Source organism: Fulmarus glacialis, unplaced genomic scaffold (genome assembly GCF_000690835.1).
Source record: "Fulmarus glacialis isolate BGI_N327 unplaced genomic scaffold, ASM69083v1 scaffold23838, whole genome shotgun sequence".
NCBI lineage: Eukaryota > Metazoa > Chordata > Aves > Procellariiformes > Procellariidae > Fulmarus > Fulmarus glacialis.
This window is the reverse complement of record NW_009226664.1, coordinates 2692-17901: the sequence shown is the minus strand read 5'-3', so window position 1 is coordinate 17901 and position 15210 is coordinate 2692. Positions and strand designations below refer to the sequence as shown.

The 15210-nt window shown below is 39.7% G+C and overlaps 2 protein-coding genes across 2 annotated transcripts; one reads left to right on the top strand and one right to left on the bottom strand.

The window, feature by feature from the left end:
- Window positions 1-4342: 4342 nt before the first annotated feature.
- E2F5 (E2F transcription factor 5, p130-binding) lies at window positions 4343-13380 on the top strand (the record flags this gene model as incomplete). The annotated part of the gene is given in 8 exon segments (XM_009582889.1): window positions 4343-4467; window positions 5126-5287; window positions 6491-6534; window positions 7964-8028; window positions 9699-9966; window positions 10630-10830; window positions 11255-11299; window positions 12648-13380. Coding segments are annotated over 8 exon segments (1020 nt in total), but the record flags the coding sequence as incomplete, so codon positions are not given.
- Window positions 13381-13435: 55 nt separating this feature from the next.
- LOC104080486 (uncharacterized protein C8orf59 homolog) lies at window positions 13436-14947 on the bottom strand (the record flags this gene model as incomplete). Its single annotated transcript, XM_009582888.1, has 2 exons — window positions 13436-13504; window positions 14831-14947. Coding segments are annotated over 2 exons (186 nt in total), but the record flags the coding sequence as incomplete, so codon positions are not given.
- Window positions 14948-15210: the final 263 nt, after the last annotated feature.

The following is a 15210-nucleotide window of genomic DNA, read 5'->3' as shown; positions in this document are numbered from 1 at the left end:
TAATATTTCTGTAGCAAAAGCAGCAGTGCACTATGAAGAAAATAAAATTTGAAAACATTTAAGTGTACTTCTGGCTTTGTGATTTAGCAATTGAGAGTGAAAAGCTGTTCTATAGGACATTTCTTCGTGATTTTTTGATACATCTATATTTAGAGTTAAGCGGTCTGTAAGAGGATACTTTGGGACATGTGTGCTGACCCATCATGAAGCAGTGGTGATGCATTGTCCTATGCGCGGGCACTGTTCCTTGCTTTAGGAGCAGGGAACCCTGCGAGTTCTGTATGCTGAACTGTCTTTGGAAATATTTTAGCGTTGGACGCTTCTCTACTAACATCTGACAACTCACGGGAGTGGAAGTGAGGAATTTCGTTACTTGGAATTTGAATTCTACAATGCTTACTTTAAAATCAAAACCAGCTATTCTCCAATAATTGTATAACTGTCCCTGAATAACCCTGTATAAACAAATCTAGTTATTGAAATAAGCTTAAAACATTCAGGGATGAGATGGAAGGGAAAGAAGACGAAGTTTCTATATGCAGCAACCCACGAATTGCAGGGAAGAGAGACAAAGAGCAAGATGAGTGAATAAGGGGTAAGCCACCTGAAATGGCTCCTGAAACATCATAGAATGTATTCTTTCTCTTCAGTAGCATACAATTGCTTTTGCCTTGATTTCTTAAATGGGCTTGGTTTATAGCAGAATGCCGTCCCTAGTATTCTCAAGGTTAAGTAGTGTTTCTGATCATCAGTGCAAAACATCAGGTACTCTAAAATCTACTTGCTTGCTACTACCTTTAGAAATGTATTGTTCGGTAGCAAATAACAACTGTCTTACACTTGCTCTATTCCACAGAAGAAGAAAAAGCCTGTCTACTAAATTTTACATTCCCTTAACCTTTATGCATGCAGTCATATTTAGTACTTTTATGTACAGGTTGCCAAGCACGCCGTTCAGTTTAAAACTCCCACCAAACTTTTGACAGTCCTCTTGGGGAGAAGACGTTGTCATCTGCTATGGGGGCAGGCTGGAAGATGCAGGACCTCTTTCCTTTGACACTTGGAGAGCAAGCAGGCGTTGCTGGCTCTTCTGCTTTGTTAAGCTTCTCAGTAATGACTCTGCCACGGTGCTCTAGTGAATTCCTCTGCTCTTCAGTGCTACTGCAGCGAATGTGCAGCTAATAATTCCCGCTGCCTTTTGTCAGCTCCCAGGGAGCAAAGAAGTAGTTGTGTGAGAGTACACCCAAACTCTCGATTATCCTTTTTCTGTTTTGTTTTTTTTTTTAATCATTTCTGGACAGGGGTTTGTGTGTGTGCATGCTTGCAACTGAAAGTGTGCTGAACAGCGCGTTTTCTGTATTCCAGAAGTTGCACAATCTGAATGCACACAGAACCAGAGCACTGTGCTCAGGTGCTTTTCTTCCAGTTCAGCTTGTCTTGGATACATACATATTCAAAGTATGAGGAGATACTAGAAGGAATGACTAGAGTGCAGCAACTTTACATTAAAAAGATTTTATGAAGGAACTCCAAATACAAATGATTCAGAGGAAGGAATGTGGAAGCTATGTCCAACCATCTTAACAGGGCCATTGTGGTAGATGTCCCTTTCTTGTGGTGCCTGGATCTGTGTCAACCATTTGACATAGGCTGAGAAATGATGAGTTTTAAAAGTGTTTTTGACAATAGGAGATTTGTTTGAAAGTCTCAGGAGGCTCTTTCAATTGTTGAAGTCATTAGTGCATGGTTCGTGTGGAGGAACTGAATGCCTGAAGTTAATTTCTGAGCCACGTGCCTGCCAGAAGATGTTGGATTCGTAACTGCTAGAGTGTTGGGGAGGAACTTTTCAATTGGTTTTTAAAATACCTGTGAAACACCCCATAAAATTTTGAGAAGATAATTAGGTTATAAGACCAGCACCAGAAAGTTAGTGAATGTCTGGATTAAACTTTCCAGACTGGCCCCAGTTTAATTTCATTGTTGGAATTCTTGTTGTGAGTAGTTGGACTTTGTAGCTGTGATTGAATTATATACAGTGCTAGTCAAGCCAAATACATACGTAACTGTGTCCTTCATTTTCTCAGTCCCTAACCTGGGGTTCTGGAGCCTGTTTAGCAGCAGTAGTGAATCTCCACTGCTGATGTTAAGGGGAGCTCTGCTTTGGGCATACGAAATGCATTAGAATTTAGAGTACTGAGACCACTCCAACTTTGAAACATCTGAAGTTGGGCACTCAAAACTAGTGATTTTTTTTTTTTTTTTTTTAGTCCTAAACTGTGGTTTGGAAATATGTTAAGATTAGTAAAGCATTTATATATTGTACGGACGGGCATTTTGGAAAATCTCATGAGGTAATGAAGCCTGTCTCCAGAGCAGTGTCTTCATCATTCAAACCATGAGCGGTAGACTTAAGTCCTAGGTCCATGTGCTGAACAACGGGAAAAAAGCAGAAAGTAGTAATTAATCAGAATAGCAGCTGATTAAGTGTGTGCTGTCCATTCCTTGCACTGAATAATGTAGAGAGCTTGTAGAAATTGTGCCTCTGAAGACTGTGAGATATACAGGGTGTTGATTAAATGTTGCACAGGCGGCATCAATTTTGTCACTTCCTAGATTTTGAAAGCTTCTCTTGCAATTGTTGTAAGCAGTGTGTACACATGCAGCAGAAGTAGCAGGTTAAGATAGCAGGTGCGTACCTGCTGATACAAGTGATAGAAGACCCTGTTTCCTCGGAGAAAACTAAAGTGTGAGCTTTATATGTTTTTGTATTTTGTATTTTGTTTTGTTAGATAGGAAAAGATTTTAACAAACTGCTACAGGAGACCGTGCAAAAGATAAATGTTGATAACAGTATCACTAGAAACACTATTTAGTAGGTACATCACTGTCAAGGAGAAAGAGCAGTTTTTATACTTCATGGCTATAAGAGTATTTTTTTTTTAATCACCATTCTTCTTTCATTTTTTCTTTTAATTTTACTTCACTAATAAAACATTTACCAGTATGAATTGGACTACTAAGTCCTAGTAATTAACTTTCTAGTAGGAAAGTGTAATTTCTTTGGAAGATTAGTGAGTTTGTTTATGGTTCAGAAAATACTGTAAATTTGTTATATGGAGTTTGCTATAAAGTGGATTTGGTTTTCCTTCCTATTTGTGGTTGTCTCAGGTCGTACTCTTCATGTAGGCTACTTTACTAAAAGCATTAATTTAATAGATTGTTGGACAAACTGAAATAAATCATTATGTGCCTATAGTGGAAATTAGTTGGCTTTACGCATTAGTTCAAATTTGGGATGCAGAAGTCTTTGCTAGCTATTCTTCTCTCTATTTTTCTTCTTTTTTTCTTTTAATCTGTTTAATACATATAATCCCTTCTAATCATTATATCTGAATGTCCTGAGTAGTTACAGAGTCAGACTCCTCTTTGCTTTCTCTCCTTTTGGCCAATATTCTTTGAACTTGAGCCGCTTTACAGCATCAAAGAGATGAGGGTGTGGAAGGCACGACTAGCTCAAGTTTGCTTATTTTATCTTAAGTCTTTGCATCAGGTACGTAGAAGTCATCACGGAGAGAATTACAGCATCAAGCAGACTGTTTCCTCTGTCTGTCCGTCTGCTTTGCTTTGAGTGACAAGCTGTGACAGCACACAGACACATGGCCTTGCTAGCTGTAATGTAAAAGCGATAGTGTGACAGCGGCGAGCATCCCTCTGAGCTGTACCAGGGTCCTGGTGGCTGTGAAATGGCTCTTGGTACTCAGTGTGACAGATTGAGCGAGCCCAGGTATGCTGCGAGGTGGATTCGTGCAATGAAACGTTAGACGATGCTGGCTTGAAGTATTGCAGCTCTCCTTCAGCCACTTTCTGAAATTACAGCCCTGTCGTTTCGTATCCCGGCACAGTTTAATCCAAACAAAGACTGCAATACCTCGAGTGTCAGCGGAAGGAATGGTAAACTTAATATGTCATTGGCTTCAGAGGCTTGTTCCACTGCAAGGCATTGCTATCTGCCTTCCCTACTTTTTCCTACCTTCCAAAAAGAGCACTGCAAGCTCCTCCGTGCAGTTGAATAGCACATGCTCCAAATACCGAACATGGTCTTTGCAACCCACGTGAACTCTCCTCTCTGACGAGGGTAGGCCTGCTGGCCTTCAAAGAGGTGACCCCTCTCAGCATGCTTTGTAGCACTACCTGCAGGTGCTGAACTTCTGAATTCATGGTTGAGCATCTGGCTCTTGAAGAGCTGAACCTTCTCCCTTCAGAATTACATTATTTGGCATTTTTCCAAGGGAATGGCTTAACTGTCTTTTGCCCTCAGCATGCAAGTTGCTGATACTCGTTACTCTTCTCTTGACAGGCTGCTGATACCCTTGCTGTGAGGCAGAAGAGAAGGATCTATGATATCACCAACGTTTTGGAGGGGATTGATCTCATTGAGAAGAAGTCAAAAAACAGCATTCAGTGGAAGTAAGCTGTGTCAATTCTGCAAATTTTCACGTGCTCAGGAGCAATAAAAATTGCCTCTTTCCACTTCTCCTGATAGATATGACACTGTAAAATTAATGTTACACTCATCAGTGAGCAATATGACATTTAAGAATCACAGTGAAGTTGCAAACAAACTTTATTTAACTTGCGTCTGATACATAAAATCAAGTTTAAAGCCTACAGGAGAGAAACTTTCAGAAAACTTGTACTGCTACTTTATAACTAGCACTTGTAGTTGAAAAATTTACTCTAGATGAATCTGGGAAGGGTAGTGGGACACAGTGACTCCACCTACCTACCTGCCTGTAGTCCATGCCTATTTTCTCTTCGGTCACTGAAGGTGAAAGCTCAAGCTAAGAGTTAGAGGGGAAGGAGAAAGGGCCTGCAAACCAGCTCCAATGCAGAAAAAGCTACATTCCAAAAGAAAATAGGTAAAGGGGAACTTTAAATTTCATTTGAAGTTAAGAATTTTCATTTTTCAGTTAAAACACTGCTGGGAGGGTAAGCACTCATTTCCTTCCTATTGAATATTAGTTAGATTTTCAAAATGTCGAAAGTAGTCTTAAGAAATTACCTTTGCGTGTTTGCTTCAGATTTTCACTTCTTGTGGTTTCATGAACCGTTATGCCTTTTTAAGAGGTGTAGGTGCTGGCTGCAATACAAAAGAAGTCATAGACAGGCTGAGGTATCTGGAAGCTGAAATTGAAGATCTAGAGCTAAAAGAAAAAGAATTGGATCAGCAGAAACTGTGGCTTCAGCAAAGTATCAAGAATGTCATGGATGATTCCACAAACCACCAATATCCTTTTAAATGAATTGCGTGCATCTTGGAACTAGAATTAAAGCAACAGTTAAAGTGTAGGTGATGGGTAAAGCATAATGTAGTCCATTTTATCCAGAAGCAAGGAAAGACTAATATTTTTTTTCTGGTTTTGGTTCAAAAAGAAAGAAAATATAAATCTTACTTACGTGACTTTTTAACCTCTGTGACTGTATGATTGGTAACCTGAAAATAATTTAGCAGTAATTTTTAAGTCCATGGTATAATCCTGGTGTCTTATTTTAAATGAATTATATTGCTTTCCAGTGCTTGAATTTATACTTTCTTAGCAGTGCTTTACGTGAATGTTTTTTTGTGTTGCTTCCTTGTCTTGAAAAGATTAAGCTATCACCCAAAGTCCCGAAGCTTGCTGGGTTTGGAACTGGAAAAATATCCTGTGTGTAAATGCCCCATGAGCAGAGAGTTCCAGCGACGTTGCTTGTAACCATGTGTTTAGCTGTCTTGCAAGATACTGTGCAAAATAGACACCTGAGATTTGGAGCAGAAAAGTGCCCTTCTTATCTGTAGTATAGTGATAAGTACTTAAAAATTGCTTGCAGTTGCTGTACAGAAACTGTTCCTGTAAAATGGTTTTTGTAGAAAGGAGATTGAAGTTAGACGTTAGGAGAAACTTTCCTTTGGGAGAGCTAGCACTGGAATTGGCCCCCCAGGGAGGTGGTGGAGTATCCATCACTGGAGGTTTTCCACAAGAGGGGAGGCAAACGTCTGTCTGGAATGTCTTAACAGTTGATCCTACCTTGAGGCAGGGGAATGGGATGGCAGACGAACTCTCAAGTCCCCTCTGGCAGTATTTTTGTGTGATTCTGGGAAGTTCTGGTACATACGTGAATTCTATAGTGTCAAGTTAGTGAGGTAAATGGTATTCTTCCAAACAAGATTTTACATGTTCTCCTTTTTTAGAAGAATCTCTTCTCATTCAAGCTTCACAACTTTTTTCTTTTTGTGTTTTCTTCACAGATGCAGATTTTTTTTTTCTTTAAAAGACAGAACTCTGCTATTTTTAACTAGCCATTCTGAAAGCCAAAAATCATGCCTTGATTATACCTTTGAGTAACAGCAATAAGTTTCTAGTTTAGGCTCAGTTTGGACAAACTTCTTTTAAAGGACAACAAATACCAGTTTCATGTTGCTTTAAGAAAAATGTTCCTTGACATAAATTACGTTTTCATATGTCACCCATGAAGATATCTGCAACTGCTTCAACGGTAAGTTGCTGCTAGGCTGGATTTCTTAAAGTGAGGGATTTCCTGATCTTCCTCTTGACAACTAACTTGCTAACTAACCTGCTTTTTCCCTGTAAGTATTTTGAATTTAGAAGTATTCAGTAGTGATCAGTAGTAAGTTGATGTCTCTCATAATGTTCATGACTAGCAAATTCTGGCATTTTCTAGTTGTAGACACAGATTGTACGGAACGACACCTCAGCTGTTTTCGGAGTACTGTTTTTGGATGTCTCTTTCTGTATTCATACTCTGCAGCAGCTTGCCTCAGGCTGTTAACAGAACGAGGGACAGGGCATGTTGGTCCAACCCACCAGAAAGATCCGGCAGGTCCAAATTTCCTAAAGTTTTCTGGTGGCAGCTGCAGCTGGTGGCAGTTCAAAGATGGGGCATTGGTACTAAATCAAAAGGATTCATTCTGTACAGGAGGTTTGAAGAAATTGCCAAGAATTGCTGGCAGAAGCTACTTCTGTGGACATCCTTTCCTGATCCTGGGGCACCCAAGGGAAGATTGTTGTTCAGCCTCTGGCTAGGCTCAAAACCATCTCTTCTTTGCCCCAAGGAAGGTTGTGTTTGTTTTTGAATAAAAGTGCAAGATTAGACAACTACTGCAGAGTTTAGCAAAAATGAGCTGTTACTAAAAAGAATTAGTCATTACAAAATGTGGAGGCACCTAGTACGCCAGTCACATAGTACTTCATGTAAGTGTCTCTTAGGAGGTAGAGAAAGAAAAGCATTATTCCAAGTTATGGACAAAGGGGAAATGATGTGCAAGTAGGTGAGTGACCTGCAGCATAAGGCAGGTTGTGCGAGTGATGTTGATGTAATTGTGATGTCCTGACTTTAACCAGTATATTTTAGTGCACATAATAAGCCACAGGTGAGTTTGATAGTCAGCTGTTACATCCCAGCTGTATGTGCTGGAGAAGCTGTGAGCTTAGACACTGGGAAGTGCTGGCACTGAAGACGATCGTGAAGACCTTTTCTTCCTTCTCCTGTTAAATCTCTCTGTACTACCACCATTTTTCAAAGCTACAAAGTGAGCTGGACCAGAGAGCTGGTTTAGCTGAAAAAGAAACTAGTTAAATAAATACTTTCACCTCGCGTTATGTATACAACTAGGAGATCTGGGGACAGTAACAAACAGGTAAAGGAAGTGCTAAATACTGCATTGCTATGAGAAAAGGTTCTTGCAACTATGGTCTAAGAATTGGAATTCTGTGATTTATATTATGCGATATACTTGGATCATACAGAGACTACGCAAGTCCCACCATAAGTTAGTTTATGCTAGAATTGCGCAGTATTTTAAGTGGCCTTAGAAAATTACCATATCTCATTTGAGTGGATACCATGCAAGACTTAAGAAAAATATGCACATTTAACACTTTCTTAAAAATTGCTATTTAACCAGGAGACACACTTCTAGCAATTCAAGCACCTTGTGGTACACAGTTAGAAGTACCTATACCCGAAATGGTATGTACTGGTTTCTTGTTTACCTAAGTGTTCTAGAGGGACAGTGGAAAAGCAGATCTACATTAGAGCGGAGGATTTCTCTTAGCTACATGTGAGGGGGGAAAAAATTTTAAAAATTGAGATGCTGTCAGTTGAGAGTGGAGGGGACGGGTGGGAAAAGTGTATTTGGATACCTGGATAGACTAATGGTAACTCTATCTTCTATTAAAAACAACATATAATAGTGGGTTTCTTTGCCCTCTCCCTTCTCTCTTGCTTTTAAATGTTGCAGCTTTCCAAATTAAGCATAATTGTCATTAATTCCCTCGAGAACTTGTTAGCAGTGACTTTTATGTGTCAAATTTGTCTATTGTATTGCTAAATCAGATCTCGTATGAAAAAGCCTTTTAGATTTAGTTGTAGGATTAGTTTAGCTTTACTTTGTGTTTAGTAACATGGTACTAGACTGGGTAGAGAAACATAGACTGCTGTCTCGCTTTAGCTAGAAGGCTTAGACAGGCAGGATTAAAGTAGGAGGCCAAATTACTTACCTCTGTCCATCTTTAATTTTTTTTTGTTGCCATGCTCTGTTTTAAATAGGGTTTACATAGTTGGGAGAGAGCATTGTATGAAGCATGATAGCCACTATGCTTGTAGAAGGGTGAAATTCACCTCAGAAGTTTCACAAGCTATTTTTAGTGAGGCTAAACACAATCTAATATCGTAAGAGCATCCAAAGCTAGAACCGTGAAGCCGATCCCAGTGATACTATCTTTGTCCGTCTCTGCTGAAAACAATTCAGGCAATGGTAAGGTTCTCTGTGGGACCAAAGTTAGCAGCTGTGATGTTGGGGGGTTTTTGGCTTTTTGTTGAGGACTAAAACAGCTGATCTTAGTCTTCATCACTAACTTCAAATTGGATGTTTTTGTTTGGGTTCCCCTCCCCCAAGGCTCCTTTCCCACTTTTCTCATCCTCATTTTTTCTAGAACTTACTTGCTAAAAACCTATTTGCTGAATTAGCCACTCCACAGTCTCATTGAGGCTGTGCTAGAGGAAGCTAGTCCTAGCTGTACTGCTTAAATAGCTTGCCAAAAGAAGGCCTGGCAAATCAGCTAAGAAATTGTTTCTACTGACTCATGATCCTGTGTTCACTCAGTCTGGGTGAGATATTCAGCTGTTTTAGGGTGCTTGGTCCCAACCAGGATCATTCTGAAGCTCCATGTAAAAGGAAGAGATTTAAATGTACAGAAATCATTATTTATCATTGCTGTTATTGATAAGGTGTAGCCCTGCTATAAGTCTCATGTAACTTGAATTCAAGATTTAGTTAAGCACTTCGAAGAATTATATATTTGTGTTTTCCGTAACTGTGTTCTTGCCAGGTAAATACATTACAGGTTTGTAATCTGATTTGGTTTGTTGTTGTTTTTTTTTTTTTTTAAAATTACTAGATCACATGTATTATTTTTTTTTTTTCCTGAGTGTGATTTGATAAGTTTGTGCCAGTTCTCAGCTCTTCCTAGTGATCTAACTAGAAGAGCACTGTATTTATCTTCTGCATCAATTTGAGAATTCTGTTCAAACATCTTTATTACTTTCTGTGGGAAATAACTCTATGCAGTTACTGTTACATTTTGTAAAATTCCAAGTTCTCGAGGAATGGTAACTTTCTTAATACACCGCCTCTACAGGGACAGAATGGACAGAAGAAATACCAGATCAATCTTAAAAGTAGTTCAGGACCTATCCATGTGCTACTTATAAATAAAGAATCGAGCTCCTCCAAGCCCATGGTGTTTCCAGTTCCTCCACCCGATGACCTTGCACAGCCCCCATCTCAACCTGCAGTTCCAGCGACTCCCCTTAAACCTGCTGCAGCTCCTCAAAATCCACCAGAACAACATGATCTGAACCAAGGACAAGAGTTACCGCAAACATCAGTTGCGGACACGCCATCAGGTGGGTCCAGGGTTTTTCCTACCTCAGATGGGTGGGGGAGGAAGGGAACTGGAGGGAAAGGTGAAACTATTAGAAGGAAGATCAAGAATTTGCATAGCGTAGCAGCTGTCTGTTAAGAAACTACCCCAAGGGCTTACTAGCAGCTCTCAGGAGGTTTCCTCTTCTGTCTGGTGAAACAGATTCTTCCCTTGTAGCTTATCATCTTACACCGAACAGGTTTTGGATGTGATCCTGTTAATTATTCTGAGGTGCTTCTCCAGAATGCAGTATGGAACGAAATTGCCAACCTCTGAAGGAGTATATGATTTGAACATGTACCTTTTAATGAGACAAATAATACAGGCATCAGTTCCAGCTTTTGTGCCACAAGGTCACTTACCTTCTTCCACATAGCCACAGTGAGAGACTGCCTGAATATCAGGTATTTTTTTCATAATAATAGTAGGATAATATGAAAAGACTTAAGAAAATGCTGTCAGTGTTACAGACTGCATTTCTGAGGGGTCCCAATTACATTGTGCCTGTGACTTTGGAAGGGGGAGACTCCTCTTACCTCATCCCAGACATTGGCCATGTTCTCCTCAAAAGACGAAGCCAGGTGCAGGCCTTTTGTGTTCCCTTTTCCCGTAACAGACTTTATAATGTGCCTTTCTGTCTTTGTAGTCGGCAGCGTGCAGCAGAACAGTACAACCCCGGCAGCTCCTTACTCCAGCCTTCCGGAGTCGGTGTTGTACCCCAGCCTTTCAGGAGATGTCGCCCAAGCTACAGCTAGCTCAAATGACTACCAGGGCTTGCTGCCCCTGGATGTTAACTGTATTCTCAAGCCAAACTCATTCGACATAGCAAAGATGGAGGAGCCTGCAGGTAGGAAGAAGCAGTTACTGTTTAAATGTTTTTATTAGTTTCCTGAGCCCTTCTTTGTGACCGAGCTACTGATGAGTTACACAGCAGGAAAGATGAGTGTCACTTGAGTGACAGGTCTTTGTTCATCTCCTAATGAAGCTACTGAGCAAGCTCCGAGTAGCAAACTCATTTTGAGCAAAATAACCTCTCTCTGCCACCAAATAAGCTTCATACTGTACATGGTTCTAGGGTTATAAGGGATCAGTGAGAGAAATGTATCAGGAAAAACTGAGGGATACAAAGATTAATATATTTTACATATACATGGCATGCCATCTCCACAGCTTCTACACTGCACATGAGCTACACTGTACTTTGCAATTCAGTGTTTTAGTGCAGAGAATATGTGTTGACTTCCATAAACACACGCTCCTGTCTTTCACAGGAAATATCAGTGGGGATATTATTGATGAACTCATGTCTTCTGATGGTAAGTATTTAGCATCTTTACTTTTCTAATAATCACAAGTAGCAGCATGGTTTTTATGTGAACAGCACTCTTTGTAGGTGTCTGTTAAATTTGATGCCAAGAGTCTGTATGGAATTACTTCTTTCCCCTGTACTGCCTCCTCTCTCTTTGTCATTCTTGCCTTTGCTCCCCTTTCCATTCCCTGCAACAGTTTTATTTAACAATCAAAATATGAAAGCCTTAATGCCGCCAGCACTTACATGCATGAGTAACCCACCAGTCCTTAATTTCAGGAACAAATAAAGAACAGGCTGATGACTAGAGTGCTGCCTTAAAAAAAAAAAAAAATAAATCTGGTTTAATTCTGTTCTGCCTCAGGCTTCTTGCAGGAGCTTTGAGTAAACATTTCAGAACATATTTACATGCCTGCATGCAGACTGATACATGGCCAGCTGTACTACACTAACAGAACAGACAAATGTCACCCGTTTCTGCTCTTGCACCTCAGTGGCCATATGAGTGCAGAACTGAACCACAGCTAGCGAGTTCACACGCTCCCTGCCTCTCTGCTCTATCTCACTAAGGTGCCAGGCAGAGGTGAACTCAGCTGGTGGTGTTCCTCTTGCCCTGTAAATATGCTGCTGTGAGCAGCCTCTGCTAATACCTGTCCTTCAAGCAGACAACCTCAGGGCTTATTCAGAAACAACCATGTAATTATAAGATCTATGGGGCAAAATGGGATTATGTGAATGTGCCAATACGTGGCTAAAATGGAAATAGTCTCCATTTTAGAGCAGGTACAGCATGCCCAGCTCATCTGCACTAGGTTAGTGTTCCTGAGGTGCAGCGTGAAGGCTGAGGCTTCTCTGCTTGTGTTCCCTCCCCAAAGCCGGCTTTCAAGTCCATGCTTGAATTGCAGTGCACAGAGAAACTGCTAGCCTCCATTTTTCATCTGTAAAGTAGGGATAATGGTAACTCCCTTAAAATCTTAAATATTTGAATACTGTACATGCAATTCTGTAACAAGACAAAGGAATATAAACATAAATGATGGCTTTTTGATGAAAGTTTCAAAGGAGCTCCTTTCTGCAGAAGGAGAAATTAAGTCCATATTCCACAACTATCACTCCATTCTAGCAAATTCACTTAAAATATTAAGCAAAAAATGTAGACATGTCACTTACTGCCTTAGTTTGAAGGCAATACAGGTATTCAAGGTATGTTTCCTAGCATGCTTGTCAGATTATCAAGACTATTTTAATTATTAAGACTAACCCTGATACTAGTGATGACAAACATACTGAATTATGAGATAGGGCTGATATTCCAGAAGTGTTTTAATTTAAACTAAACTCTTCCTGCTTTACAGTTTTTCCTCTCTTACGACTCTCTCCTACTCCCGGAGATGACTACAACTTTAACCTGGATGATAATGAAGGAGTCTGTGATCTCTTTGATGTGCAGATACTAAATTATTAGATATTGTGTCAACCAGACTACTTATCTACCTCTAACTATAACATTCTAGACTTCTTCATAACCTAAGTATTTGAATAATGAATGTATAACTTAGTTCACTGACTCTGGGAGTATATTTCCTTTTGCTTCCTTTAACTACTTCACAAAACAAATTCAACAACCAGAAAGAAGGGCTTTTATAAAAAATTCTGGCACATTTTTTCACCTGAGTGTCCTCCGTGTAATCCAACTATTTGCAGTTTTCTTTAGTAAGAAAAGTGAAAATGCTTTATAGCCTCTTGATCATTTTTTAAAAAATGATTAAGCTTCTTGCTCACAGTTAACAGCATTTTCTTTGAAGCTTTACTGCCAAGAAGCTTTCTATATTTTTTTTTAACTTTTCAATTTTGAAGCTTTCACTGCCAAGCTGAAAAGTGAAGGGTATCAACTTGAGTTACGTTAAATTGTTTCAGTGAACCAATTTTGTGAAGTGCCTTCTGTTTTAGCACTTTAAGTTTCTCACACTGACTTCTGACATTCCGCTTTCCTAGATGATAGGAAAGGTCTGTTTGTAGTTTGTATTAAAGTGTGCCAATACTTGTATATTAACAAGATTTTTTTTTTAATAAAATTGTACAAACAAAGCCATCAGTATTTTTGATCTTCATTTCTTGCAATCCTTTCATTGTCCATTATGCATTACAACTGAGATAATAGGCTTGTGGCAGCATCCACGTTTGCTGGTTCCTCTTCCAGATGCGTGGAAACCTGAAAAAAAGTTACAATTAAAGTAGAAAGCAGTATCTTTTTACTATGCTTGAAAAAAAAAAAAGAATAAATACCTGTTGTCTAGAAGATTGGTTTGTCTTTATATATTTAATTTAGGCTAATTTGGGGGGGATTACAGGATTCACTAAACTTGACAGATAAGCAACCAATACTTTATGCTGCAGGAGAAGGACAAAGCATTATGCCAGTAACATAACATACATAGCCAAATGGAAATAGGCTCAGCTTTTAGTTCAGGAAATGCTCTCGACAACATAATTTTGCAGCTTTGGAGAAAATACTATTACAGCCTGAGTGATCAAATTCAACATGACGTCATGTACAGCCCTACCAGCACATGAGCAGTGGTATAGTCCGAATTCCTGGCTGCGTGCAATAGCAAGGCAGCAGGGTTAGGGCCACTGCCACCAACTGCCTTGAAACCCTTGCTTGGCCTCATCCTGTGCTGGCGGCACTGTCACCTACATTTCATTTTCCCCTCAGCCTCTCCTTAAGGTACTTGACACTCCTGTCGCTCCCAGCCATGCAGAAACTTGATCACCCCAGGCACAGTAAATAAAACTCATGTCCGCTTCTCCCAACTCCCTCTACTCCCCCCAACAGCCAGGATGGATTCATCTGTACTTTGTCCTGGCCTGCTCCTTTCCCTCTCCCCCAGACCATGCCAAGCACATCAGCATAGAGAGTTTACACGGAGCAGCTTGTCTGCAATTAAATTCCGTGAATTATTTCTTGCTCAAGACTGCATGTACCCCTATTTAATAGAGTAGACAAAGGAAGATAAGTGAAACACTCTCTTGAACCCTAAATGCTACAGGCAAGAGCTCTAGTGTAGAAATTGCTGTTTCAGATGTTGGTACTTCTGATGAGGGAACATGAAGGCTTAGGAATTGGGAACAGAAAGAGGCAGAGCTGTTTGGTTCAAAGCACTATCAGGTGCTTCAGGTAGGGAACAGCAAGGTTCATCCTTACTTTCTGTGTCTACTCATGTTGAGGCGTAAGTCTGAAATCAAGGGACTGGAGCTGGAACTAACTTTAAAAAAATCAAAAAAACAGCTACAACATAATTTAAAAATATGTTTTGGAAGCCTGCTCCAGCTCTTTTCTCTTAACTTTAGTAGTTATATAGCACTTGAATATGCTAACTGGATTTCAACATTACCACACAACTGAAATTAATAAAGCTGGGTTTATAGCTTTAAAGCAACTGCATGAATTGCCTGCAGTCTTAGAGCCAGAATATAAAGCTTTGAACATGCATTTTCCTTTCATTTACCTCCTCAGATTTTTACAAAGGGAAATTACCTGATGACTCTTCTGAGGTTCAGTTGCAGTGCCTTTTGATAGCTGCTGTACTTCTTTCTGGACTTCAGCAAATGCTTTATTTACTGTGCTAACTTTCTCAGCATTTCTAATGTTTATCTGGGAGGGAAAAAAAATACACACATTGGTATTTTTAACTGAAATTCCATTGGCATGTGAAATTGCACCATTTTTGTACAACTACTATACAGCCAGTGTTATATGCACATCTCCCAAAATTGCTTTTTGGTAGGTATGTTTTTAAACTTGAGTTTATCTGTTACTTAATTATATCATCTAGTCACGTACTACTAATGTTCTAATAAATTGAAAATTATGAAAGCGGTTAAACTTGTTCTATTGGAGAGGGAGCCCATAGCTAT